The sequence below is a fragment of the Mya arenaria genome, chromosome 4 (assembly GCF_026914265.1).
Source record: "Mya arenaria isolate MELC-2E11 chromosome 4, ASM2691426v1".
Lineage (NCBI taxonomy): Eukaryota > Metazoa > Mollusca > Bivalvia > Myida > Myidae > Mya > Mya arenaria.
This window is the reverse complement of record NC_069125.1, coordinates 3,860,526-3,873,979: the sequence shown is the minus strand read 5'-3', so window position 1 is coordinate 3,873,979 and position 13,454 is coordinate 3,860,526. Positions and strand designations below refer to the sequence as shown.

Genomic DNA, 13,454 nt, shown 5'->3' with positions numbered 1-13,454 from the left:
ACAACCTCGGATGTATGCCTGTACATCAGTTAAAGTAGTTCGTAAATTTTTGAATTATATCATTTATTAAATGCAAGTCTCTGTGATTAAATGTTGTCTTTTAGAGTTGTATTTTTTATCTAAGTTTAAACTGATTGCCAGTGAAGTGTATTATTGCAAACATAATTAAGATTACCAAGAGTTAAGTCAAAAAGTTTAACTGCAAAACATAATTACAACGCGATATACATGCAGATGACTTAAACGTACCACTTTTTGAGTATGTTAACCGCCCAAATACATCCGAGGTAAAAATGGCGGAGGAGCTCCGAATTGGTCGCGATGTTAGGGACGAATACTATATTTATATGATCGGATTCTTAGTGCTGTTCTGCTTACTTTAAATACATTTTAAAATATTATTTTTGCAATTATTCTTCAGTGGGTCCAACGTAAAAAACAGATGCAAAATCGCATTATAAAATAGATAAAATAGGTACAAGAATGGTACTCTTTGACTAAAACTCAGTTTCAAGTCAAATTTCTATTTTCACTATGTAAACTAGCAATCGTGCAGCTTATACATTCAGAATCCACACATTTTGACCCCCTGATTCTTATCATCTTCAATATAACTGTTATATTTTTTCAGGTACGCGTCAGTTATCGGAATGGCGAAGGCTTCGTGCTATTTTCTGCGATTTTTAATGCAACCGGAAGTTCTGACACCGATTGGCTTGATATGTCGCATTTCCTTGGTAGCCATGCCTACTCACAGGTCACGTGGTCTACAGACTATATAAGGTAACTTTAAACTTAAGTAACATGATTGTTAATGTATTTATGAACTCAGAAATACAAAAAACATGGACACAATTTGTACTATGATCAGCTATATTACACGAATATACACACATGTACATCTATTAATCCTCATATTCACAGGATCGGATTTCTCGATAATCTTAAATGTAGCATGGTAGCAGGTTTAAACCACAAGTACAAAATTGGGATTTGTTTACTTAAAAAAACGGAATTAATTTGACCTCTAGTATATTTTCGCTACAGGCGCAATAATCCTCAAAGGAAGAACAGTAAACAGTAAATATAAAAAAGTAAAAATAGTGTGATAGCCTTATCGCATTGTTAATTCGATTGGCCTCTATAACGAGGTTAAATCTGACGTTACTTTCATGATTGTAGCTACGGCGTTCAGCTAGCATTTACCGACTCCAGTTGGGGAGTGGAGCGTTACTCCGCCGCTGCCGTCAGCCTTCCTAACGGCACATACGTGTACGTGGTTCCTTCCGGTGGCACGCTGGATCTGCTTCCTATGACGCTTCTTGACGGTAAGTGACGCTCATCAACGGTAGGTATATATATACGGCCTGAAGTTATCTGACGGAAGTTACTGCCAATTTATTCGAGATAGATTTTGGCTCAGTCTCCAATCCAATTTCAAAGAATGGAACAATAAGAATATTCACTACGGCAATATTTCTCTGTTTCAGTCTTTGACCCGTTTTTTTAAAATTAAGTTTAACATATTTCAGTGTCATATTTTTATTAGTTTGCTATTATTTTTTGTCAGTTATATAATTAAAAACATATTTGAATAAATGAAAATAATAATAAATGAAATCAACTTGATGCCTACTGTGACGTTCCAACGGATTTAATTTATTTTGTTTAAGCATATTTATTTCATGAAAATGTACAAGTGACATCATTTATTTCATTTTAAATATTTCAGAATATGATCGGAAGTTAAAAGCTTATAAAGAGCACCTTCTTCTACAGAAGGCAGCTGAAAATACGAATGTGGTTGCTTTTTAAGGATACGTACATTTATAAAAGATTAAAATGCGATATACATGTTTTGGTCGTAACGGAACTAGACAAATATGTCGATTTTTTAATGAAAATAACAATATATATGAAGATCCAACAGATTAAAGATATTTGAAGCAAGCCCACGCGAGGAATGCAAATAATGTATTGGTAAACATAGACATAACGTGGCAGTAACCATCAGAGATGGTGAATACTATTAACAATAATATACAATTATACATTTTTAAGCAATTTCTCCGAAACGGTTGTTAACCCTTGCTCAATTAATCAGACATTTCAAATATTAACACAAAAGTATGGGGCACATAACTGCATTTGCCTTGATGAGCATAAATGGTCAACCGTTTTCCTGAAATCGTGTTTAAAAATAATAAAAAGGTTATGGAGAAAAACAATTGTTTATTCCATTTTATCGTGTTAAAAATCAACAGAAATGTTATTCTTATAAGACGCTGAATGGTTAATTAAGAGAATAACGTTTGGCTGATTTGACAAGTTTTTGGCACCAGTGCTTTCAATTTAGCCATATAAGTCACAAAAGAACAGATCTCAATTGTTTGGGAAACTGCTTAAAATTTCATGTTTCTTAAAGCGTTAATAATGCTTTTAGCCATAAAACATCAAATTTTGAGCGTTAATATTAAAACTGCGATCTGGTCGTTTAGCAGCAGTTTTATATCAATGGTTTTCAGAATTTTTCGCAAAATTTGGCTCATTCCAAGACAAATAAATAAAAAGTTGTCAAAACGGTGAATTTGTGGGATTGAAGCTTTAAGAAAACAACAAATGGTTTAACAATGTTCCTTATTTGCCATAGATGCAGTAAGCTGCACCTACTCATACGAGCCCTTAGACGCCAATCCGTTTCTGGTCAACATGACCGTCTACAACCTCAACCGGAAGTACTGTGCTGCCGTCTGCCGGGAGAGGAATTACCCACACGGCGCCCTCCACGTAAGGCTGTTTCCCGTATTGAAGTGGAATAAGTAAACCTTTCTTTACATTTTGAATATGTTAAATATTCGCAAATAAAACAATTAAGCTGTAATTGAAAAACGAAATGCTGGAACACTAATTTGAAATTGTTATGATCATCACAAACTGACTTCTTCAAACCTGGATCCAATTTCTCAAACAATAGTTAGCCCTTTATCATGTTTATAACAGCGGCTTTATTCACTGAGGCGCTGAGTCCGAGTCTGAGAACTCTTAAAAAATTTAAATATCTGTAACAGAACAATGTTTGATAAAAGATATTTGGCTGATTGTAGAGAAGATTATTTGTAAGATATACAACACTTTTGACCATATTTGCTCCTGAAATAGAAGTTTAATACAAAGTTGAAATTTGGTTTTCTGAGCCTGAGTCTCAAAGTCAGATGCAGGATGTCAGCGAATACGGGCCCAGGAGCAAACTCATAACCTATTTCTGATCTGGTATGATGCACCGGTCAACATTGTAACCATGCACCCCCCCCCCTCCCCAGTCCGGGGGTACACCAGGGTTAACGGGGGAAATGGGCCGTGTTTTTACCTTCCAGGTAAACAAAACCTACGAATTCACTATGCACTGCGGTTCAAAATAATGCCCATTTTCCCCGCTATCCCCAGTATACACCCGGACCTGGGGGGCGTGGTTACAATTGCATAATAAGTGTATGTTTAATCTAGTTCACCATTTTCTTTAGAACGTGACATGCGCGTGTCTAGCGGCAACTCCAACGTCTCCGTCACAAGGAACATGCACCCATCCGTGTGAGGGTGACGTCACAGAAACGTGTGGAGGATTTAACTCCAATGTCCTACCGTTCAATTACGTCAACACGGATAGTGAGTGACGTTTAATACGACATAATACGACATTTTATTGAGAACACGACTCAGTTTTGATAAATATTTTGGAGAGTTATTTTGATATATTTTGAACAAAGTTTAAAGCTAACATTAAATATAAATTGATGATGGTGACAAAATTTCTTCTGCTGCTTTTGTTGCTGTGATGATGATGATGATGATGATGATGATGGATGCTTATTTTAGTGATTGTTATCAACCTCTTTTCAATCATATCTAGGTTAGTATGTATGTAGTTTTATGTATTTCAGTAAATACCCAAGTTTTTGATGCACCATTATCAGACGGAACATCGATCACAGTTTCTGAAGCCATAGAGGTACACAGCAAAGTACATTTGAGTATAGATTCTTAATTGTGATCCAAAAATAAAGTTGGAAATAATGTCTTTGTAGGTAACATATCTTGTATAAATCTCGCCATATCGAAATTTATTTAAACTATCTTGGTAATAACTGAAATTTAAACAAAACCTAGACGCCATGATACGTACTGAGAAAATTCCATGAAATCACACGAAATTTAACATAATGTAACATAAGTAAAATAAAAAAAGTGGAAACGTTATAAAACAGTTTCATTTTCAATAATTTACCTACTTTCTGCGAGTAAAAAATCAAACTTCATTATCTTGATGTAGGTATCCTTTATCGCTCGCCAAGCGATTTACGGTTTCAACGTGAGTGTGACGTCACCGCTGATTAGTGACGTCAGCGTAGATCTCGTGTTGTACTTCCGGAACGAAGCATGTAACAGAACGGAGTTGCTGAATAAAACACACCAAGAGGTAAATATTTGCAGTAGTCAAATGATGAGCGATGAAAACGAAAGTGGTTTAATTTGCTTTAGGATTTCAATTTATTGTCTATTGTCTATTGGCCTATGAATCAGTGGGTAGCTGTTGTATGTTTGGTGGGTTAACGAGGGTTAAAACAACAACAAGAGACCACCGTGCTGCTATGATTAAATGCTAATTCTGCCAGTGCAAACTCTTCGTAAGGATGTAGGCCATCTTTGCTTAGCTGGTTTTAGTGAGTAGCATCGCTTGCTTAAGCCTCACTCAGATTGATTTAGTTGTAAGCGTCACAAAGATAAGCTACACTAATAGCTGCCTTCCACTACAGCCCCGATGGTTTGCTAAAGGGTTTTCGATAACATTTTGCTAGTTTTGTGAACCTAATCAATAAATGAACGAAGCAGGCCAGTTCGGCATGTATTCGCAAGCATTAGCGGCGTGACATACGAAAGGTTGCGGTATGAACGCCGACACCTATCCAAAGTAGCCGAATGCGACGCGGAAGATTGCCGACAGTTCATGAATTGGCTCCCGAATGTTTCCCGATCGTGCGGAAAGTTGACGGTAACATTGCAGAACATGCTGAAGTGTGGCCAAATCGTTGGCGAAAGAATGCTGAAATGTTGCGGAGTTGAGAGTCCGGGTATATAAACAATGCCAAACTACTATTTTGTTATCAATTGTTGGTGGGACACCATGGATGTTAGAGGCCTTCACCTTGTATTTCAGTTTCAAATCTAAGCTGAAACGGATGCCATGCTTGCCTTGGCATTGTATTTGAGACTGAGAAGAAGAAGTCGTCATCGATGATGGGTCCGCCCCTGGCTCACAGACGACAGGAGGCTTCAGTATGGACAGTATAATACAGTAATGCAAGAACTCCCATATGAACATGCCTCCTCCTTCAAACGGTATTTGAGGATCGCGCCAACAATGTTTGACGACATACTCCAGCGTCTCGCATTCAGAAAAAGGACACAAGGATCCGTTATGCCCTTCCTGCTGACCTAAAGCTTGCGATGACTCTGAGATACATGGCATCTGGGGACACGTACGCCTCCTTGACGTATGACTTTCGTGTTGCTGCGGAAAGTGTATGCCATTTCGTCCCAGAAAGGTGTACTGATCTGTTTCAGGAGTATAAGAATGACGTTCTGGGGCCATTCCCAATACTCCAGAGGCCTGGGGTGAAGTGGCCGCCCAATTTGAAAGAAAGTGGAACATGCCTCATACTCTTGGTGCCCGGCAGATAGGGATTTATGTCTTCATTCGAACTTGAGTGTTCAGGGGCTAGCTGTCTAGTATATTCCAAGCCAAATCTTTTTTAGGTAGCTTGCCCTTGTCTCGCACCATGACTATATATATTTTTTTTAAATCGGTGTCTTCAGCAAAGATTCGGCATGATGATCGGCATAGCGATACACGATCTGCATAGATTCCGCGTGTATACGCGAAATAAAACTCTTCACTCGTTGTCTTTGGGGAGCTTTCAGCATCGATTCAGCTTCCTTCAGATACCGCTCGGGATGGCTAAATGATAACCTAAGCCTCGCAGAAGGCTTTCCGAAGATGCCGAGTTAATGGCGATGGGTTCCCGAACGTCGCGAATGGTTCCCGATGGTTCGCCAAAGCCGTCCCGAATAAAACCTTCGACGTCTAAATTTTAAAACTTCAGTTCTCGAGGCAAGCCTCACATAGATAAGCTTCACTTAGATAGTTCTAGAGGCAAGCCTCACATAGATAAGCTTCACAAAGATAGTTCTTGAGGCAAGCATCACATAGATAAGCTTCACAAAGATAGTTCTAGAGGCAAGCATCACATAGATAAGCTTCACAAAGATAGTTCTAGAGGCAAGCCTCACATAGATAAGCTTCACTAAGATAGTTCTAAAGGCAAGCATCACATAGATAAGCTTCACTAAGATTGTTCTAGAGGCAGGCATCAAATAGATTAACTTCACAAAGATAGTTCTTGAGGCAAGCATCACATAGATAAGCTTCACTTAGATAGTTCTAGAGGCAAGCCTCACATAGATAAGCTTCACTTTGATTGTTCTTGAGGCAAGCACCACATAGATAAGCATCACAAAGATATTTTTAGAGACGTCTCACACTGATAAGGTTTACTTAGATGTTTTAGTGGCAATCCAAAGTTTAGGGCTCTACATGCACCAACAATGTCGTTCTATTTGGACTATATTTCCAATTTAACATGTTTTTCTTGTCTGAAATGTTTAATATTTTTTATTGAACTGAACACGATGAGGTTCGAGAACACTACTTGTAGTGTGAGCTTCCTTTTGTGCACTTCGTCCTCCAGGAGCATATATGTTAATATTACAAGTTTGGAATCACAAGGAATGCGATTAATGCGACTGCCAGCGAAGCTTTATTCAAACAAGAAATTTTGCAAACCACCTTTTAACTTAAAAACAACTTTTTACATGTACATGTTGTGTTTCTCAACAGTTTTATTATCGATTTTTTAGTTCATGTTTCGATTCCTTTGACCTTATTTGTGCACCATATACCATTCAAGCAGTATATGCATTGTGTTTCTTTCAGACTTTCATAATTCCACCGAGCCCGGGTTTTTATGACCTTCAGATGGAGCCCATATTAGTACAGTGTCTATACATCAACGTGTACGAAACAGCTACTGGGAACCCACTCCCTAACACTCTGACTTTTACACCTACCGTATTAGAGGGTAAGTTGGCACAGACATTGTTGTTTTGTGTTACTTCATTTAAGAAAAGAAAAAACTGATGCATAGCATCAAGTCGGCGCAATAAAATCAGAAGAAAAACGTGCATGTAGATAACCAAAAAAAAGGTTATTATTTCAATGATAACACGTTGGGTATACATATATGTCCGAAGGACATTATGGTTGATAATATTGTAACAATAGTTTATGCCCGGAATGATAGATATTCTGGTTTTCCCAAGCTAATTCTATGGTACAAACAAAATTATACCAAAAATATACACACGTTACTTCGAAAACAATAGAGTCAATGGTCTAATACATGAATTTCAATAGCATGAAATTCACCTTTTAATTATACCGGCATGTTATGTGAATTTCGGGCTTTATATATTGTATCTGTTTTTGTGAACACATTTTACTCTTATGAGTAAATAGTACGGGGATAAAAATGATATACATTAAGAGGGAATTATCTTGAATTCATTCTTTCAAATGACATTTTCAAAACAAACAATTAAGCTCAATGTTAATTTTTCTCGCTTTTTGTGGGAGATTACTGGGTAGGAGTTTTAAAAACATAAATGATATGGTAATAGAACCGTGCAACTTTCATCTATTTGGGGGGAAGTTGGTATTTAAAATCAAAATTTTCAAAAAATGATAATCAGGGCTATTTTAATTTAAGGTTTCATAATCAATTAAAGTGTAAATTTTTATCGAACACATTGAACTTCACATTTTATCGTGCAATTTATGAACTTGTCTCTTAATCTGAGCAATGTCTTTAGTAAAATCAAATAAAGTCGGCGCCGGCTAATGAAGGCATAAGGTCGTATTTTACTATTTTATTGAATATTGGTTATTGTTGACGTATTGTTGACTATTTGATTATGTTAACGATACTTGACTAGATTGAAATATTAGCGTATTTTTGACTAGCTTTAATGTTAACGTATTCTTGACTTGTTGATAATGTTGACGTATTCTTGACTTGTTGATAATGTTGACGTATTCTTGACTAGTTTATAATGTTAAACGTATTTTGACTAGTTTATAATGTTAAACGTATTCTTGACTAGTTTATAATGTTAACGAATTATTGACTAGTTTATAATATTATTTTTGGTTAGTTTATAATGTTAACGTATTCCTCACTAGTTTGTTACTGTGTTCTTGAAGAGTTATATATGTTGACGTATTCTTGACTAGTTTATAGTGTTACTGAATTCTTGACAAGTTTATAACGTTAAACGTATTCTTGACTAGTTTATCATGTTAAACGTATTTTTGGTTAGTTTATAATGTCAACGTATTCCTCACTAGTTTATAATGTTGCTGTATTCTTGACGAGTCAAATGTTCAGGTATTTTTGACTCGTTTAAAATGTGATGTATTCTATACTATATATGTTTACAATGTTAACGTATTCTTGACTAGTTTAAAATGTTAACGTATTCTTGACTAGTTTAAAATGTTAACGTATTCTTGACTAGTTTAAAATGTTAACGTATTTTGACTAGTTTATAATGTTTACGTATTTTGACTAGTTTATAATGTTAAACGTATTCTTGACTAGTTTATAATGTTGACGTTTTATTGACAAGATGATAATGTCAACGATACTTGATTAAATAATAATCTTATCGCATTCTTTAACAGTAGTTAAATGTATAGGTAAAGTATATAAATTACCTAAACATGAACACTGAAAATTGAAATGCAGCTGATTTCAATAGGTTTAAAACTAAATAACGAGACGTAAGTACAATTTTTAGTTTCCTTTCAGGTGGATTCATAACCGCAGATTATTTAGTTATAGAAACCTCCTGGGAAATAGCTTCAGGTAAGATTATGGTTGTAATCGAAATTCAGAATTATTAAAAAAAAATAGGAGAACGTCTTATTTTAACCTAAACGATCTGAACGAGACCATATGGCATTTGTATTTAAAACATCTTCCAAAAGCCTATACCATGCAAGCCATGCATCAGTTGTAGTTACTTAAGCGAGTTTTCAAATTCAGCGAGTACGAATGTTGGGTTTGCTATTCAGAGACTCGCTATTTACCATCTTCAACTACAGACCCATTATACTTGTATATGATTTAAAACGAGTGTTTTATTTACATCTGACCAATTAACAGCGTACAAGTTTAAATTAACAACAATATATTTATAATTTCAAAGAGTGCTATGTTCTTAGAAGAATAATGCAAGTGTAAAAGCTAATTCATCAATCTACCAAAACTCGCTTTGTCACATGCGATGTATTTTAGTTGCATAAGATCGAACGAGTGATTCACTATTTCAGTAGGCGTATGTGCCTTAATTGAAGTTAGGCGCAGTCGTTAACGAGTGATTCACTATTTCGGTAGGCGTATGTGCCTTAATTGAAGTTAGGCCCAGTCGTTAACGAGTGATTCACTATTTCAGTAGGCGTATGTGCCTTAATTGAAGTTAGGCCCAGTCGTTAACGAGTGATTCACTATTTCAGTAGGCGTATGTGCCTTAATTGAAGTTAGGCGCAGTCGTTAACGAGTGATTCACTATTTCAGTAGGCGTATGTGCCTTAATTGAAGTTAGGCCCAGTCGTTAACGAGTGAATTACTATTTCAGTAGGCGTACGTGCCTTAATTGAAGTTAGGCGCAGCCGTTAACGAGTGATTCACTATTTCAGTAGGCGTATGTGCCTTAATTGAAGTTAGGCGCAGCCGTTAACGAGTGATTCACTATTTCAGTAGGCGTATGTGCCTTAATTGAAGTTAGGCGCAGTCGTTAACGAGTGATTCACTATTTCAGTAGGCGTACGTGCCTTAATTGAAGTTAGGCGCAGCCGTTAACGAGTGATTCACTATTTCACTAGGCGTATGTGCCTTAATTGAAGTTAGGCGCAGCCGTTAACGAGTGATTCACTATTTCAGTAGGCGTATGTGCCTTAATTGAAGTTAGGCGCAGTCGTTAACGAGTGATTCACTATTTCAGTAGGCGTATGTGCCTTAATTGAAGTTAGGCGCAGTCGTTAACGAGTGATTCACTATTTCAGTAGGCGTATGTGCCTTAATTGAAGTTAGGCGCAGCCGTTAACGAGTGATTCACTATTTCAGTAGGCGTATGTGCCTTAATTGAAGTTAGGCGCAGCCGTTAACGAGTGATTCACTATTTCAGTAGGCGTATGTGCCTTAATTGAAGTTAGGCCCAGTCGTTAACGAGTGATTCACTATTTCAGTAGGCGTATGTGCCTTAATTGAAGATATGTGCAGTTGTAACCGAGTGATTCACTATTTCAGGCGAGTTATGCGAGTGCGAGTGCTGGGTGTATGATCTGCTATATGGGGACTCGCCCTTTACAAACCTATCTTACACTGAGATCGAGAAAGCGCTTGAAAATGTTACTAAACAGGTATGCTTATGGCATGAAATCTACCACTTCAAATAACAATGTACAAAACGCTAAGTCTTCGATAAATCCTAAACACACATGGTGGTTATTTCCCTTTATGCAGTTATCACCGTCGTCACACTTTATGCTGTCATCACCGTCGTCACGCTTTATACAGTTATCACTGGCATCACGCTTCATACAGTAATCACCTTGCATCACGCTTTATACAGTTATCACCTTGTCGTCACGCTTTATACAGTTATCACCGTCGTCACGCTTTATACAGTTATCACCGCCGTCACGCTTTAAACAGTTATGACCTTGCATCACGCTTTATACAGTTATCACCTTGACGCCACGCTTTATGCAGTCATCACCGTCGTCACACTTTATACAGTTATCACCTTGCATCACGCTTTATACAGTTATCACCTTGACGTCACGCTTTATACAGTTATCACCGTCGTCACGCTTTATACAGTTATCACCGTCGTCACGCTTTATACATTTATCGCCGTCGTCACGCTTTATACATTTTTAACCGCCACGCCATACCATTATCGTCGTGACGTCACGCTATAAACATTTATCACGCCGTCACGTAGTGCACATTTATTTCCGTGACGTCACGCTATATGAGGTAAACATCATCGTCAAGCTATAAACAGTAATCACATTGCATCACGCTATGTACATATTGATGACGTCGTCACGCCATATACATTTATCACCGTCACATCACGCTATATACATTAAACACCGACGTCACGCTTTAAACAGTTATCACATTGACGTCACACATATAGCGTGATGATGATTACAATCACGCGGATGCTTACAACGTGTTTTTGATTTCATTTTTTTACATAAGATTTGACACATTAAGTTTTTTAAGATTTTTTAAAATTACAATAATATTGCATTGATATCAAATAAACAACACAAATAGTAAGCTATTTTTCGCGGTGGTGGAAATCTGCTCTGCTTCTTAAGACGGATCACCGTTCACTTATCTTCCCTATCAAACAATGTGCCTCAGTTTTGACAGTTATCATTGGTGACAAGAGAGCAACAAATAAGGACCTGACTCTTGTAGAAACACATAAACAATCTCCTTTCCTTTTATCATTTCAACATCCTCAGATTGAGAAAGAATTGTCCGTGAACCGCTCTGAGCTTTCCTCAACCATCCGGAAGTTGACAAGCGCCGAGGATAATCGGACTTCCGCTGTGGCGGTTGGATACACTCTTGGTGTTGCCATGCTGACGTGCATTTTTGGTGGTATGTCTCTTTCGTGGAATTCTTATACGAAATATTTCTAATGAAATATAGTAAATTAATACAACAGATGTTGCATGTTGCTTTAAATCCTTTTTGATAATATCATAGTGTATATTTTTTCATAGTTTATTCAAATACATTAAGTCCATAGGCCCAGGAGTATACATCAGTGGAATTCATAATTATATAATTATGTCAATCGGTCGTTGATCACAATATATATGAATACATGCAGATTCATTCATGCTAACAAGGTACTAACGAAACAAAAATTGTACATAGACAGTACACAGTTTAAAATATAATCATTGTAAGGAGTGGTTACAAATTCTATTATATTGTATTATATCACAACATAATAAATAGAACATGGAGTTTCTAAGTTATAAATATTTTTTTTTATTTATTCCATGCCTGTCAGTGGTTCATTGAAAATCAACAATGCAATTTATGGATAATCCAACCGTTTAAAACTGTGAGTTTATCGAAAATACAACTTTTTAGTTAACTATTTCAATAATGTTGAGCTCTTTTCTGTCTTCAACAGCAACGCTTTTGCACACGGTTTTGACGTCATTTGATTTAACTTATGTTTTAGTGTAATATTGCAATTTATTATACCTCATTTCTATAAAACATGTAGTGAAAACGCCAGGGCATTATTTTCGACAAACACCCCGCACTATCACCCTCTGCCGCAGTGTTACCCTCTGACGTCATGAAATTGACAATACGCGCCATGTTGGATTTGTATGTGAACAATATGATAAATAAAACTGGCATTGCAACCTTAAAAGGCACTTATAATTATACCTCTCCTCGGTCGACAGTATTTACCTCAGGTGGACAATATGTACTGTCACCCTCAAGGCAGTCAATATTTATACAATGTTTGCCCTCTTGAATACCAAACAAACTTATTTACTCGGTGCACAGACACTCATGACATATAACCTTTGGTCCTCATTCGGTGAAACACCTTGCTTTCTTACACTAAATCAATCAATTATTTTTTATAAACGAACATACATTATAGCAAAAATAATTTTCGCCATCCCTACCTAAACTACCACCTATGACAATCATCGGTACCGGTTTAGCCTCTGTCTATAATGGAACTCTTGATTTGCCATTGCCTCAATCAATTTCAGCAATCATTTTAGCGGACCTGCCGAGGATATATGAAGGATTTAAGACATTGAGACACAATCTCCGGTCCCGTTTTTACCCCGAGACAACAGTGAACAATGTGAGCATGGAGAGGATACCCTCATTGCCTCAGCCAGACGATTAAGAGAAATGAACCATGTACCTGTTTTCCAAAAAATGGACAATAAAGATGTTAAATCTGCAAACCGAAGGACGAAAGCGAAACATAAAATTGAGAATCTGAACAAAAACCTCAAAATGACAGGAAATAAAAGCACGAGTTGTGCGTTTTCCTTGAAACCTTAGACAACCATCCTTAGACAAACACAAGAAGAAAGGCGTGGATGCAAAACGTTAATCGTGAGGTTATTTATACAATACAATACGAAACTGATAAGTTTTAATGCAGATATATATGTTTGCTGGAGTTGTGCACAACTTTTTTGC

The 13,454-nt window shown here is 36.8% G+C and overlaps 1 protein-coding gene across 1 annotated transcript in view; it reads left to right on the top strand.

Annotated features, from left to right (window-relative positions):
- Positions 1 to 13,454, top strand: part of LOC128233033 (uncharacterized) — a 39,457-nt gene extending 26,003 nt beyond the window's left edge. The window contains exons 3-13 of the mRNA XM_052946889.1: positions 632 to 783; positions 1,183 to 1,328; positions 2,651 to 2,787; positions 3,522 to 3,663; positions 3,939 to 4,006; positions 4,328 to 4,474; positions 7,049 to 7,193; positions 8,982 to 9,038; positions 10,482 to 10,594; positions 11,720 to 11,858; positions 13,010 to 13,454. Coding sequence (XP_052802849.1) covers positions 632 to 783; positions 1,183 to 1,328; positions 2,651 to 2,787; positions 3,522 to 3,663; positions 3,939 to 4,006; positions 4,328 to 4,474; positions 7,049 to 7,193; positions 8,982 to 9,038; positions 10,482 to 10,594; positions 11,720 to 11,858; positions 13,010 to 13,152 — 1,389 coding nt within the window. The 3' untranslated portion in view covers positions 13,153 to 13,454. The remainder of the gene's footprint in view (positions 1 to 631; positions 784 to 1,182; positions 1,329 to 2,650; positions 2,788 to 3,521; positions 3,664 to 3,938; positions 4,007 to 4,327; positions 4,475 to 7,048; positions 7,194 to 8,981; positions 9,039 to 10,481; positions 10,595 to 11,719; positions 11,859 to 13,009) is intronic.